This window comes from Bombina bombina, chromosome 1, assembly GCF_027579735.1.
Source record: "Bombina bombina isolate aBomBom1 chromosome 1, aBomBom1.pri, whole genome shotgun sequence".
Classification (NCBI taxonomy): domain Eukaryota; kingdom Metazoa; phylum Chordata; class Amphibia; order Anura; family Bombinatoridae; genus Bombina; species Bombina bombina.
The window spans coordinates 48,098,665-48,114,417 of record NC_069499.1 but is presented as its reverse complement, the minus strand read 5'-3'; the positions used below and the strand labels follow the sequence as shown (position 1 = coordinate 48,114,417).

Sequence of the window (15,753 nt, the reverse complement as noted above, 5' to 3'; positions counted from 1 at the left end):
GTATAAATTTGCAGGTAAAGTAATTAAAGTACATATTATATTTTGTCTCTATCCCAACTTGTTTTATGTCCCTTTAACTCAGTGCTTTTGAAAGACTTGCATTTTAGCCAATCAGTGCTGACTCCACTCAACAAGGGATACCAAGAAAATGAATCACATTTAAAAATAGAAGTGAATTTAAACGTGTTATATCATGTAAGTTTAATTTGGACTTTCCTATCCCTTTAAAACTAATGTTACATTGTTCATTATTTCATTCCAGGTGCTCCATAATAACCACAAGGAACTACAGTTTGAGGTTGAGAAATTACAGTCGCTACTGATGGAACAGGTGATTTGGATTTATTTGTTTATTTTATCCGACATGGGAGAAATAAACAAAAAACAAAAGGTTCTCCAAATGTCTTTTATTGCACTTCCTGTATTATTACTTTTTGCTAAATTTGAATTAACTTTCTTTTAGGCAAACAAGGATTTATTAGGACAGATGCAGAAAAGGTGAGTATTTTGACATGTTAAATCTGAAATTTTCATGATTCAAACAGATCATAATGTTTTTTAAACAACTTTCCAGTTTACTTAAATGATAAAATTTGTTTCATTCTCCTGACTTTCTTATTTCAAGGAGCAGAAAGCTATTACTAAGAGCTACCTGAACACATTGGGCAAGCCAATGGCAATTGGCATATATGTGCTGCCACCAATCAGCACATAGCTCTCTAGTGCATTGCTGTTCTTGAGCCTTCTTTTCAACAAAGGACACCAAGAGAGTGAAGTAAATTAGACAATAGAAATAAACTAGAACATTTAACCCTCCCCTTAAATTGATATGCAGCAATAAAAAAACTGCAACCAACACTTGAGTGAACATAGTTTTGTTTTAGCATGCATTTTGTTTTAGGGTGAATATCTTGTTAATCATAAAGGAACAGAGGGACAGAGAAATATATACGCTGACACTATATGTGTTTTTTTTTTGAGATTATGATTTAAGATCTTTGTAGTTAAAGTGATGTTTTTTTGAAACACTAGTATTTATCAGTGCTATATATAAAGTATATACAACTTAACGCTGAACGTTCCTTTATTTATACCACTGGTAAATCTTAGCATTTCAAAATCACTAGAATTTGCCACCCCCTAAATGGAATGTAATAAAAAGGTTAATTAAAAAAAAAAGTAGCATGTGAGCTCGCTAGCCCTCCTTCCTTATATAATACAGCCTATAATGCAAGTTGAGGCTACATCAGACGGCTACTCATGAGCAGGGCTCCCTTCACTTTAATTCTGTAATTGGCCATCATTATGGTTTCCCTGTCATCAGTTACCTAATGGTCATGGAGTATAATTACATTTTACAAACAAAATAATTATAGCAGCCTGTTCTGTACGGTTTTTGGGCTAGGCTCTTCTAATCTGACCTTCAAAGATTTCTTTTGTAAATGGCAGAAATAAGCAGAGAGCAGCTTCGCCCTAGTTGGGTGCCATTCTGTAGCTGTGTCTGTTCATCTTTAGAAGACGCTCACAACGGCTTCATTTGTTAGATTAGGTCCTCAGGTCTAGCTTTGGTGGCTCTTAAAGTCTTGATACGTTTATTGATTCTTTTTTTTTTTTAACAATCATTTTCAGCAATCAAGAAAAAGATGAAAAAATTAAAACTGTAGAAGAGCTTTTAGAGGCCGGACTCATAGAGGTGGCAAACAAGCAAGAAGAGCTAAAGGTGAGAGGCAAATTGTGCACTTCTTGGGTGCATTGTAGGAATCCATCTTATTTAAAAATAAATAAAATAATTTCTCCAACATAGGTGTGTCCGGTCCACGGCGTCATCCTTACTTGTGGGACATCCTCTTCCCCAACAGGAAATGGCAAAGAGCCCAGCAAAGCTGGTCACATGATCCCTCCTAGGCTCCGCCTTCCCCAGTCATTCTCTTTGCCGTTGTACAGGCAACATCTCCACGGAGATGGCTTAGAGTTTTTTAGTGTTTAACTGTAGTTTTTATTATTCAATCAAGAGTTTGTTATTTTAAAATAGTGCTGGTATGTACTATTTACTCTGAAACAGAAAAGAGATGAAGATTTCTGTTTGTAAGAGGAAAATGATTTTAGCAACCGTTACTAAAATCGATGGCTGTTTCCACACAGGACTGTTGAGAGGAATTAACTTCAGTTGGGGGAACAGTGAGCAGACTTTTGCTGCTTGAGGTATGACACATTCTAACAAGACGATGTAATGCTGGAAGCTGTCATTTTCCCTATGGGATCCGGTAAGCCATTTTTATTACAGACAGAAAAAAAGGGCTTCACAAGGGCTTTTTAAGACTGTAGACTTTTTCTGGGCTAAATCGATTTATATATAAACATATTTTATACTCCATAGCCTTGAGGAATTATTTTAATCTTGGGAATTTTGTAAAATAACCGGCAGGCACTGTATTGGACACCTTATTCTCTAGGGGCTTTCCCTAATCATAGGCAGAGTCTCATTTTCGCGCCTGTATTGCGCACTTGTTTTTGAGAAGCATGACATGCAGATGCATGTGTGAGGAGCTCTGATACATAGAAAAGACTTTCTGAAGGCGTCATTTGGTATCGTATTCCCCTTTGGGCTTGGTTGGGTCTCAGCAAAGCAGATACCAGGGACTGTAAAGGGGTTAAATATAAAAACGGCTCCGGTTCCGTTATTTTAAGGGTTAAAGCTTCCAAATTTGGTGTGCAATACTTTTAAGGCTTTAAGACACTGTGGTGAAATTTTGGTGAATTTTGAACAATTCCTTCATACTTTTTCGCAATGGCAGTAATAAAGTGTGTTCAGTTTAAAATTTAAAGTGACAGTAACGGCTTTATTTTAAAACGTTTTTTGTACTTTGTTATCAAGTTTATGCCTGTTTAACATGTCTGAACTACCAGATAGACTGTGTTCTGAATGTGGGGAAGCCAAGGTTCCTTCTCATTTAAATAGATGTGATTTATGTGACACAAAATTTAGAGAAAATGATGCCCAAGATGATTCCTCAAGTGAGGGGAGTAAGCATGGTACTGCATCATCCCCTCCTTCGTCTACACCAGTCTTGCCCACACAGGAGGCCCCTAGTACATCTAGCGCGCCAATACTCCTTACTATGCAACAATTAACAGCTGTAATGGATAATTCTATCAAAAACATTTTAGCCAAAATGCCCACTTATCAGCGAAAGCGCGACTGCTCTGTTTTAGGAAATACTGAAGAGCATGAGGACGCTGATGATATTGGTTCTGAAGGGCCCCTACACCAGTCTGAGGGGGCCAGGGAGGTTTTGTCTGAGGGAGAAATTTCAGATTCAGGGAAAATTTCTCAACAAGCTGAACCTGATGTGATTACATTTAAATTTAAGTTGGAACATCTCCGCGCTCTGCTTAAGGAGGTGTTATCCACTCTGGATGATTGTGAGAATTTGGTCATTCCAGAGAAACTATGTAAAATGGACAAGTTCCTAGAGGTCCCGGGGCCCCCCGAAGCTTTTCCTATACCCAAGCGGGTGGCGGACATTGTAAATAAAGAATGGGAAAGGCCCGGTATACCTTTCGTCCCTCCCCCCATATTTAAAAAATTGTTTCCTATGGTCGACCCCAGAAAGGACTTATGGCAGACAGTCCCCAAGGTCGAGGGGGCGGTTTCTACTCTAAACAAACGCACCACTATACCCATAGAAGATAGTTGTGCTTTCAAAGATCCTATGGATAAAAAATTAGAAGGTTTGCTTAAAAAGATGTTTGTTCAGCAAGGTTACCTTCTACAACCAATTTCATGCATTGTCCCTGTCACTACAGCCGCGTGTTTCTGGTTCGATGAGCTAGAAAAGGCGATCAATAATAATTCTTCTTCTTATGAGGAGATTATGGACAGAATTCGTGCTCTCAAATTGGCTAATTCTTTCACCCTAGACGCCACTTTGCAATTGGCTAGGTTAGCGGCGAAAAATTCTGGGTTTGCTATTGTGGCGCGCAGAGCGCTTTGGTTAAAATCTTGGTCAGCGGATGCGTCTTCCAAGAAAAAATTGCTTAACATTCCTTTCAAGGGGAAAACGCTGTTTGGCCCTGACTTGAAAGAGATTATCTCTGATATCACTGGGGGCAAGGGCCACGCCCTTCCTCAGGATAGGTCTTTCAAGGCCAAAAATAAACCTAATTTTCGTCCCTTTCGCAGAAACGGACCAGCCCCAAGTGCTACGTCCTCTAAGCAGGAGGGTAATACTTCTCAAGCCAAACCAGCCTGGAGACCAATGCAAGGCTGGAACAAAGGAAAGCAGGCCAAGAAACCTGCCACTGCTACCAAGACAGCATGAGATGTTGGCCCCCGATCCGGGACCGGATCTGGTGGGGGGCAGACTCTCTCTCTTCGCTCAGGCTTGGGCAAGAGATGTTCTGGATCCTTGGGCGCTAGAAATAGTCTCCCAAGGTTATCTTCTGGAATTCAAGGGGCTTCCCCCAAGGGGGAGGTTCCACAGGTCTCAATTGTCTTCAGACCACATAAAAAAACAGGCATTCTTGCATTGTGTAGAAGACCTGTTAAAAATGGGAGTGATTCATCCTGTTCCATTAGGAGAACAAGGGATGGGGTTCTACTCCAATCTGTTCGTAGTTCCCAAAAAAGAGGGAACGTTCAGACCAATCTTAGATCTCAAGATCCTAAACAAGTTTCTCAAGGTTCCATCTTTCAAAATGGAAACCATTCGAACAATTCTTCCTTCCATCCAGGAAGGTCAATTCATGACCACGGTGGATTTAAAGGATGCGTATCTACATATTCCTATCCACAAGGAACATCATCGGTTCCTAAGGTTCGCATTCCTGGACAAGCATTACCAGTTTGTGGCACTTCCGTTCGGATTAGCCACTGCTCCAAGGATTTTCACAAAGGTACTAGGGTCCCTTCTAGCGGTGCTAAGACCAAGGGGCATTGCAGTAGTACCTTACTTGGATGACATTCTGATTCAAGCGTCGTCCCTTCCTCAAGCAAAGGCTCACACGGACATTGTCCTGGCCTTTCTCAGATCTCACGGATGGAAAGTGAACGTAGAAAAGAGTTCTCTATCTCCGTCAACAAGGGTTCCCTTCTTGGGAACAATAATAGACTCCTTAGAAATGAGGATTTTTCTGACAGAGGCCAGAAAAACAAAACTTCTGAACTCTTGTCAAATACTTCATTCTGTTCCTCTTCCTTCCATAGCGCAGTGCATGGAAGTAATAGGTTTGATGGTAGCGGCAATGGACATAGTTCCTTTTGCGCGCATTCATCTAAGACCATTACAACTGTGCATGCTCAGTCAGTGGAATGGGGACTATACAGACTTGTCTCCGACGATACAAGTAAATCAGAGGACCAGAGATTCACTCCGTTGGTGGCTGTCCCTGGACAACCTGTCACAGGGGATGAGCTTCCGCAGACCAGAGTGGGTCATTGTCACGACCGACGCCAGTCTGGTGGGCTGGGGCGCGGTCTGGGGACCCCTGAAAGCTCAGGGTCTTTGGTCTCGGGAAGAATCTCTTCTACCGATAAATATTCTGGAACTGAGAGCGATATTCAATGCTCTCAAGGCTTGGCCTCAGCTAGCAAAGGCCAAGTTCATACGGTTTCAATCAGACAACATGACAACTGTTGCGTACATCAACCATCAGGGGGGAACAAGGAGTTCCCTGGCGATGGAAGAAGTGACCAAAATCATTCAATGGGCGGAGACTCACTCCTGCCACTTGTCTGCAATCCACATCCCAGGAGTGGAAAATTGGGAAGCGGATTTTCTGAGTCGTCAGACATTTCATCCGGGGGAGTGGGAACTCCATCCGGAAATCTTTGCCCAAATTACTCATCTGTGGGGCATTCCAGACATGGATCTGATGGCCTCTCGTCAGAACTTCAAGGTTCCTTGCTACGGGTCCAGATCCAGGGATCCCAAGGCGACTCTAGTAGATGCACTAGTAGCACCTTGGACCTTCAAACTAGCTTATGTATTCCCGCCGTTTCCTCTCATCCCCAGGCTGGTAGCCAGGATCAATCAGGAGAGGGCATCGGTGATCTTGATAGCTCCTGCGTGGCCACGCAGGACTTGGTATGCAGACCTGGTGAATATGTCATCGGCTCCACCATGGAAGCTACCTTTGAGACGAGACCTTCTTGTTCAATGTCCGTTCGAACATCCGAATCTGGTCTCACTCCAACTGACTGCTTGGAGATTGAACGCTTGATCTTATCAAAGCGAGGATTCTCAGATTCTGTCATTGATACTCTTGTTCAGGCCAGAAAGCCTGTAACTAGAAAAATTTACCACAAAATATGGAAAAAATATATCTGTTGGTGTGAATCTAAAGGATTCCCTTGGGACAAGGTAAAAATTCCTAAGATTCTATCCTTTCTTCAAGAAGGTTTGGAGAAAGGATTATCTGCAAGTTCCTTGAAGGGACAGATTTCTGCCTTGTCTGTGTTACTTCACAAAAAGCTGGCAGCTGTGCCAGATGTTCAAGCCTTTGTTCAGGCTCTGGTTAGAATCAAGCCTGTTTACAAACCTTTGACTCCTCCTTGGAGTCTCAATTTAGTTCTTTCAGTTCTTCAGGGGGTTCCGTTTGAACCCTTACATTCCGTTGATATTAAGTTATTATCTTGGAAAGTTTTGTTTTTGGTTGCAATTTCTTCTGCTAGAAGAGTTTCAGAATTATCTGCTCTGCAGTGTTCTCCTCCTTATCTGGTGTTCCATGCAGATAAGGTGGTTTTACGTACTAAACCTGGTTTTCTTCCGAAAGTTGTTTCTAACAAAAACATTAACCAGGAGATAGTCGTGCCTTCTTTGTGTCCGAATCCAGTTTCAAAGAAGGAACGTTTGTTGCACAATTAGGATGTTGTTCGTGCTCTAAAATTCTATTTAGATGCTACAAAGGATTATAGACAAACATCTTCCTTGTTTGTTGTTTATTCTGGTAAAAGGAGAGGTCAAAAAGCAACTTCTACCTCTCTCTCTTTTTGGATTAAAAGCATCATCAGATTGGCTTACGAGACTGCCGGACGGCAGCCTCCTGACAGAATCACAGCTCATTCCACTAGGGCTGTGGCTTCCACATGGGCCTTCAAGAACGAGGCTTCTGTTGATCAGATATGTAAGGCAGCGACTTGGTCTTCACTGCACACTTTTACTAAATTTTACAAGTTTGATACTTTTGCTTCTTCTGAGGCTATTTTTGGGAGAAAGGTTTTGCAAGCCGTGGTGCCTTCCATCTAGGTGACCTGATTTGCTCCCTCCCTTCATCCGTGTCCTAAAGCTTTGGTATTGGTTCCCACAAGTAAGGATGACGCCGTGGACCGGACACACCTATGTTGGAGAAAACAGAATTTATGTTTACCTGATAAATTACTTTCTCCAACGGTGTGTCCGGTCCACGGCCCGCCCTGGTTTTTTAATCAGGTCTGATAATTTATTTTCTTTAACTACAGTCACCACGGTATCATATGGTTTCTCCTATGCAAATATTCCTCCTTTACGTCGGTCGAATGACTGGGGAAGGCGGAGCCTAGGAGGGATCATGTGACCAGCTTTGCTGGGCTCTTTGCCATTTCCTGTTGGGGAAGAGGATGTCCCACAAGTAAGGATGACGCCGTGGACCGGACACACCGTTGGAGAAAGTAATTTATCAGGTAAACATAAATTCTGTTTTTAGTCATTGTCATAAAGCACAGTTAGACCAGACTTTACGTACATAGTTTATCAGAAGAAGTATGCACAGTACGCAAGCAAAAGAGAGAACAAATCAAGTACAAACCGGGGGACATCTTCATCAATTAACTTATGGAAGAACAAAAATCTGTTTAAATCTTAGTGACGCCATTAATCCTTACATTGCCGTCTGCCAGACTAATACACATCTATAAATTCTCCTCATCGCAGGTTCTGTCACCACTAAGGATATGGCACAAGAGACATGCTACTCCAGTACTTTGTTATAATTAAAATGAGAGGTCAAAAATGAAATGTGCATATTTGCATTTAAATTATAGATGTAAGCATTGTTGCAATATACTTCCATTAGCAAAAAAAATATTCTAATAAAAGGTATTACTGTTTTTCCTGTGGCATACGCACATATCCTCTGCACCAGCATTTAAACACCTTGCATGCTCAGAGAGCTGGTTGTGATGTTTGTTGCTTCTGAAGACGTTATTTGTGTCATACACCCCACTGCTGACTCTCCGAGAAGGTACAGTGTTTGAATACTGGTGCATGAGGCCTCACAGGATATGTGCATATGCCATAAAAAAAATAGTAATAGCTTTTATTAGAAGCATTTTTGTTAATGGGAGAATATTTAAAAAATGCTTTTATTTCAAATTGAAATGTATTCATGCACATTTCCTTTTTGACCTTTCTGTCCCTTTAACAATATCTGCTACTCGATACCAAGTAGAGGCCGTTTGCTTCAACTAGTTCTTGGCTAGATCCAACTTCTCTGCTAGGAACAGGCACACAGATATATATCTCTGCAAGGAACAGGCACACAGATATATATATATCTCTGCAAGGAACAGGTATGCACAGATAAATATATTTCTGCAAGGAACAGGTATATACAGATGCATATATCTCTGCAAGGAACAGGCATACACATATATATCTCTGCAAGGAACAGGTATAGACAGATAAATGTAGCTCTGCAAGGAACAGGTATACACAGATAAATATATCTCTGCAACGAACAGGTATAGACAGATACATATATCTCTGCAAAGAACAGGTATAGACAGATAAATGTATCTGCAAGGAACAGGTATACACAGATAAATATATATCTGCAAGGAACAGGTATACACAGATAAATATATATCTGCAAGGAACAGGTATACACAGATAAATATATATCTGCAAGGAACAGGTATACACAGATATATATCTGCAAGGAACAGGTATAGACAGATAAATATATCTCTGCAGGGAACAGGTATACACAGATAAATTTATCTCTGCAAGGAACAAGTATACACAGATAAATATATCTCTGCAAGGAACAGGTATAGACATATATATATATATATATATCTGCAAGGAACAGGTATACACAGATATATATCTGCAAGGAACAGGTATAGACAGATAAATATATCTCTGCAGGGAACAGGTATAGACAGATAAATGTATCTCTGCAGGGAACAGGTATAGACAGATAAATATATCTCTGCAGGGAACAGGTATACACAGATAAATATATATCTGCAAGGAACAGGTATACACAGATAAATATATCTCTACAAGGAACAGGTATACACAGATAAATATATCTCTACAAGGAACAGGTATAGACAGATATATATATCTCTGCAAGGAACAGGTATACACAGATAAATATATATCTGCAAGGAACAGGTATAGACAGATAAATATATCTCTGCAGTGAACAGGTATACACAGATAAATATATCTCTACAAGGAACAGGTATACACAGATAAATATATCTCTACAGGGAACAGGTATACACAGATAAATATATCTCTACAAGGAACAGGTATACACAGATAAATATATCTCTGCAAGGAACAGGTATAGACAGATATATATATCTCTGCAAGGAACAGGTATACACAGATAAATATATCTCTACAGGGAACAGGTATACACAGATAAATATATCTCTACAAGGAACAGGTATACACAGATAAATATATCTCTACAAGGAACAGGTATACACAGATAAATATATCTCTACAAGGAACAGGTATACACAGATAAATATATCTCTACAAGGAACAGGTATACACAGATAAATATATCTCTACAGGGAACAGGTATACACAGATAAATATATCTCTACAGGGAACAGGTATACACAGATAAATATATCTCTACAAGGAACAGGTATACACAGATAAATATATCTCTACAAGGAACAGGTATACACAGATAAATATATCTCTACAGGGAACAGGTATACACAGATAAATATATCTCTACAAGGAACAGGTATACACAGATAAATATATCTCTACAAGGAACAGGTATACACAGATAAATATATCTCTACAAGGAACAGGTATACACAGATAAATATATCTCTGCAATCTGAGAAGGCCTTTTAAATGATTATGAAAAAGACCAATCTCTGGGAAAGGACGGGAATAGCATGCATCAGAAACAACCTGTTCCTCAGAGGTGTAACAATCGGGCAAACCCACCAAGTGATCCACAGCCACATGCGAAGAATAGGTGGTGAAGATCATGTATAGGTTATGTGGGGCCTAATTAGAGTCAAATAGAAGAGTTCATGCAATTTAACTAAGGGAATTGATCCTGGTATTTGTATGCAGTGATTACTCAATGGATCTATACTATATCCACTCATAAAGTGACATTTAAGCTTCAAAACCATTTCCTATGTTAAACATTAACCTGCCTGGTGTGCATAATGACCTGTTATGAACACTGAGCCCACAGTACAGAGGACAACAATGTTTAGTCCTCCGTGGGGCGTCTCCCTTCCTATCTGGATCCTTGGAAACCCTCCACATTCCTCATCACTGGTTTAAAAGGACAGTTCACTGTAAAATTGTTTTACCCTGAATGTGTTCCTAATGATTTGTTATACCAGCTGCAGCATATAAAATGTATGAGAAATTTCTCTTTTATGCTTCTTTTTGCAAAAGAAATAGCTGGATTTGCTCTTTGAAACCACAGCCCATCAAAATACGTTAAGCTTGCAAGTGTGATCATTATCTCTGTCTCTGTGCAATACTTAGAAAGAAAATTTTAAAATTAACAAATTTGGAGCTTTATCTTTTTCACCTCCAACTGTGAGTGTAATTTATTCGGCTGGCCATATTTACTCAATAGCCTATACCTTGGTATAGAAACTTTTACTATAGGCTAGGATACTAAAGGCTAAATCAACTATTTCAAATGTAAATATAAAGGCTAAGTAGCTATTTGTAAACGATGTAATACTCTCCAGCAGGTAAAATTAATCATTAGGACAAACTTAAGGAAAGTTTTTGGGTAAACTGTCCCTTTTATGGGGGAGCTGCCTGGGATGTCTCAGGAACAAGGAAATCTCTGCTCATGATGGGATTTCTGCGTCCAGACCACTTACAGGGTCAATGGTGAGGGATGCGTGCTCCTGTAAGATGCAGGTGGGGCTCTAGTGAAGCTCATGCTCCCCCCCCCCCCCCTCCACATGCTAGAGAGGAGTTTGTCATTTAAAATGAGGCGTCACCCTTTTTGCCGTGTTTTAGAAGGAAGCATTTTAGTAATATACACGTTCATTTTATTTTATGTCCCTTTTAAACAACATGATCTGTCTGATTTGGGGGGGAAATTACAATTCTGTTACAATTCTGTTACTTGAATAAGTGTGATATACCGGCTGTGGAGACAGTAATATGTGTAGCAGAAGTACTGTGTAATACATGTAAACAGGCAGTTTGTTTTAAAAAATCTAATTTCTTTCCTATGGCATGGAGAGTCCACAATGTCATTTCAATTACTAGTGGGATATTCAACTCCTGGCCAGCAGGAGGCAGCAAAGAGCACCCCAACAAAGCTGTTAAGTGTAACTTCCCTTACCTATAATCCCCTGTCATTCTCTTTACATCTGTCAATGGAAAATGTGCGAAGATGGTGTCTGAAGATGTTTAATCCTTTTATGGGTACTTTTCCCTGCAAGCAAGGATTGCGGACTGGCTGTGTCCACATCAATCTCTTTAGTAAGAGTAGTGGTTGGTTTTAGAAGGCGGCGAAGTGGTGTTTTACTGCTAACACTTTTGCTACCCCTTTGCAGAAAGCCAAGGTTGGTTACTCTGTTCTTTCTTTTACTACAGGTCCCTGACAGGGAGTGAAGTACCGGTCACACCTTAGTAGCTGTTTTCTGCCCTGCAGCTGGATCCACAGGTAAGTGCCTTTTTTTTTCTAGGTACTGAAGGATAGCACTTCTGAGGTTGACCCCCAAGTGGATCTGTTTTGGGACACATCTCTCTCTCTATCCCTCTATCTATCTATCTCTCTCTCTATCTCTCTATCTATCTATATATATCTATCTATCTATATATCTATCTATATCTATATGTATATATATATATATCTATATATATATATATATATATATATATATATATATATATATATATATATATATATATATAGATTGCAGCACTCTCACAAACTTTTGCCAACTTAAAGGTTTTCACAACAGGGTGCATTAGGAATAGTACAAATAAATTAATAAACAAATGCACTCCCTGGATTTACTGTTACAGTTGCGGTAACGGCATCTTATTGGCGCGATGCCCTGTCTGATCTGATATCAGAAGAGACTACAGTAGAGGAGATCCAAGATAGGGTCAAAGCTCTTAAACTGGCCAATACTTTTTATCTGCGATGCTAACATGCAGGTAATTAGACTGGGAGCTAAGATGTCTAGCTTCACTGTGCTAGCTCGCAGAGCTCTGTGGTTAAAATCTTGTTGGGCTGATTTATCTTCAAAGACCAAGCTTTTGGCTTTACCTTATAAAGGTAAAATTCTTTTTGGTCCTGGTCTAGCGGAAATAATTTTCGAAATTACGGGTGGAAAGGGATCTTTCCTACCTCAGGACAAGAAGAATAGACCTAAGGGTCGCCAGAATTCTAATTTTCATAATTTTCAAAGGAGAGAAGTCTTCCTCCTCCTCTTCCAAACCAGAGCAATCCAGGAGCTCTTGGAAGTCCAGTCAGCCTTGAAATAAGGGAAAGCAAAACAAGCAGTGTTCCGATGACTCTAAATCAGCATGAAGGGTCAGCCCCTGATCCAATTTTGGATCAGGTGGGGGGCAGACTTTCTCTTTTCAAGAAGCTTGGATTCGCGATGTGCCAGACCCGTGGGCAGTGGACATAGTATCTCAGGGTTACAGAATAGGATTCATGTCTTGCCCAGTTTGTTGCACATCCATTTGGTCTTGCCACAGCTCCCAGAATATTCACAAAGGTTCTGGGGGCTCTTTTGGCAGTGGTCCGTTTCCAGGGAATTGCGGGGGCTCCTTACCTAGATGTCATCTTGGTTCAGGCGTCATCTTTTCAACTAGCAAAATCTCATACAGAAATTTAGTTTTTTTTTACGTTCCCACGGATGGAAAGTGAATCAGGAATAGAGTTCCCTTGTTCCAGCTTGAAGGGTGTGTTTCTTAGGGATAATCATAGATTCCCTGTCCATCAAAATTTTCCTGATGGTTGTAAGGAAATCCAAACTTCTTGCTTTGTGCCTTTCTCTCCAGTCTGCTATTCGTCCATTAGTGGCTCAATGCATGGAGGTGATTGGTCTGATGGTTGCTTCTATGGACTTCATTCCTTTTGCTCGGTTCCATCTGAGACCTCTGCAACTATGCATGCCCAGTCAGTGGAACAGAGACCATTCAGATTTATTGCAGAAGATAGATCTGAATCCCCTAACAAGGGACTCTCCCTCGTGGTGGATTTCACAGGAAACCCTGGCTCGGGGCACTTGCTTCCTGAGACCTCCTTGGGGGATTGTGACTACGGACGCCAGCCTGTTAGGCTGGGGAGCAGTTTTGGGGCTCTCTAAAAGCTCAGGGCCTGTGGACTCGGGAGGAGACTTCTCTCTCCATAAACATCTTGGAGTTGAGAGCAATATTCAATGCCTTGGTAGCTTGGCCTCAATTATCTTTAGTCCGGTTTATCATATTCCAGTCCGACAACATCACCTCAGTGGCTTACATCAACCGCCAGGGAGTTCTTTGGCTATGAAGGAGGTGACTCGCATTCTGCAGTGGGCAGAAGCTCACTATTGTCTCCTATCTGCCATCCACATTCCAGGAGTGGAAAACTGGGAGGCGGATTTTCTGAGCAGACAGACTTTTCATCCCGGGGAATTGGCTCTCTATCCGGAAGTGTTCTCTCAGATAACCCTCAGGTGGGGGGTTCCAGAGTTGGATCTGATGGCGTCTCGTCAAAATGCCAAACTTCCAAAGTACGGTTCAAGGTCAAGAGATCCTCAGGCCGCTCTGATAGATGCTCTAGCGTTTACTTGGATATTCTCTCTGGCATACCCGTTTCCTCCGTTTGCTCTCCTTCCATGAGTCATTGCTCGTATCAAACAGGAGACAGCATCAGTAATTCTGATAGCTTCTGCATGGCCTTGCAGTATCTGGTTCATGGATCTTGTGAGGATGTCATCTTTTCCTCCTTGGAGGTTACCTTTGAGGAAGGACCTTTCGAATTCAGGGTCCATTTCTCCATCCAAACCTGGATTCTCGGAAGCCGACTGCTTGGAGATTGAACACCTAGTTTTATCAAGGCAGGGTTTTTCTGAGCCGGTCATTGATACCATGCTCCAGGCTCGTAAGCCTGTTACTCGCAGGATTTACCATAAGGTATGGCGTAAATACCTTTATTGGTGCAAATCTAAGGGTTTCTCCTGGAGCCGGGTGAGAATTCCACGGATTTTATCCTTTTTTCAGGAGGGTCTGGAGAAAGGGTCGTCAGTCAGTACTCTGAAGGGTCAGATATCTACTCTGTCTATTCTTTTGCACAAACGCCTGGCGGATTTTCCAGATGTCCAAGCTTTTGTTCAGACCCTGGTCTGAATCAGGCCTGTGTTTAAACCTGTTGCTCCTCCTTGGAGTCTTAACCTTGTTCTTAAAGTTTTGCAGCAGGCTCCGTTTGAACCGATGCATGTTGTTAATATAAAATTATCTTGAAAGGTTTTGTTTCTTGTTGCTATTTCTTCTGCTCGCACAGTTTCTGAGCTTTCAGCTTAGCAGTGTGATTTCCCGTACCTTATTTTTCTTGCCGATAAGGCGGTCCTTCATACTAAATTGTGTTTTATCCCAAAGGTGGTGTTGGATCGAAACATTAATCAGGAGATAGTTGTTCCTTCTTTTTGTCCTAATCCTCCTCCTCATAAAGAACGTCTTTTGCATAACTTGGATGTTGTGCGTGCTCTAAAATTTTACCTACGAGCTACTAAAGATTTTCGGCAATCTTCTGCCCTGTTTTTTGTTTTCTCTGGAAAACGTAAGGGTCAGAAGGCCTCTTTTACTACCCTTTCCCTATGGTTAAGAAGTATCATTCTTTTTGCTTATGAGACAGCCAGACAGCAGCCTCCTGAGAGAATTATGGTTCATTCCACTAGGGCTGTCTCTTCATCTTGGGCTTTCAAAAATTAAGCTTCTGTGGAACAGATTTGCAAGGTGGCAACATGTTCCTCTTAGCATACTTTTTCCAAATTCTACAAATTTGATACTTTTGCCTCGGCTGAAGCCTCCTTTTGGTGAAAGGTTCTTCAAGCGGTGGTGCCTTCTGTTTAGGTCCCCCCCCGCTGCCTTGTTCTCCCTCCCTCCCTATTCATTCTGTGTCCTCTAGCTTGGGTATTGGTTCCCACTAGTTGACTCTCCATGCCATAGGAAAGAAAACAAAATGTATGCTTACCTGATACATGGAGAGTCCACGACCCCGCCCTTTTTTTAAATTCTAATTCGGCAGTTTTTTTTTTTGAGTAAACCTCAGGCACCTCTATACCCTTGTGTTTCTTCTTCTTCCATTTTCCTTCGGCTGAATAACTGGGGATTATGAGTAAGGGACGTTACACTTAACAGCTTTGCTGGGGTGCTCTTTGCCTCCTGCTGACCAGCAGTTGAATATCCCACTAGTAATTGGAATGATGTTGTGGACTCTCCATGCCCGGAAAGAAATTAATCAGGTAAGCATAATTTTTGTTTTTATTGAAATTCAGACCTTTAGTTTCCCATTAATAAAACT

At 41.1% G+C, this 15,753-nt stretch overlaps 1 protein-coding gene across 1 annotated transcript in view; it reads left to right on the top strand.

Annotated features, from left to right (window-relative positions):
• Nucleotides 1-15,753, top strand: part of KTN1 (kinectin 1) — a 394,527-nt gene that overhangs the window by 235,635 nt on the left and 143,139 nt on the right. The window contains 3 exon segments of the mRNA XM_053697334.1: nt 263-331; nt 464-498; nt 1,630-1,720. Coding sequence (XP_053553309.1) covers nt 263-331; nt 464-498; nt 1,630-1,720 — 195 coding nt within the window.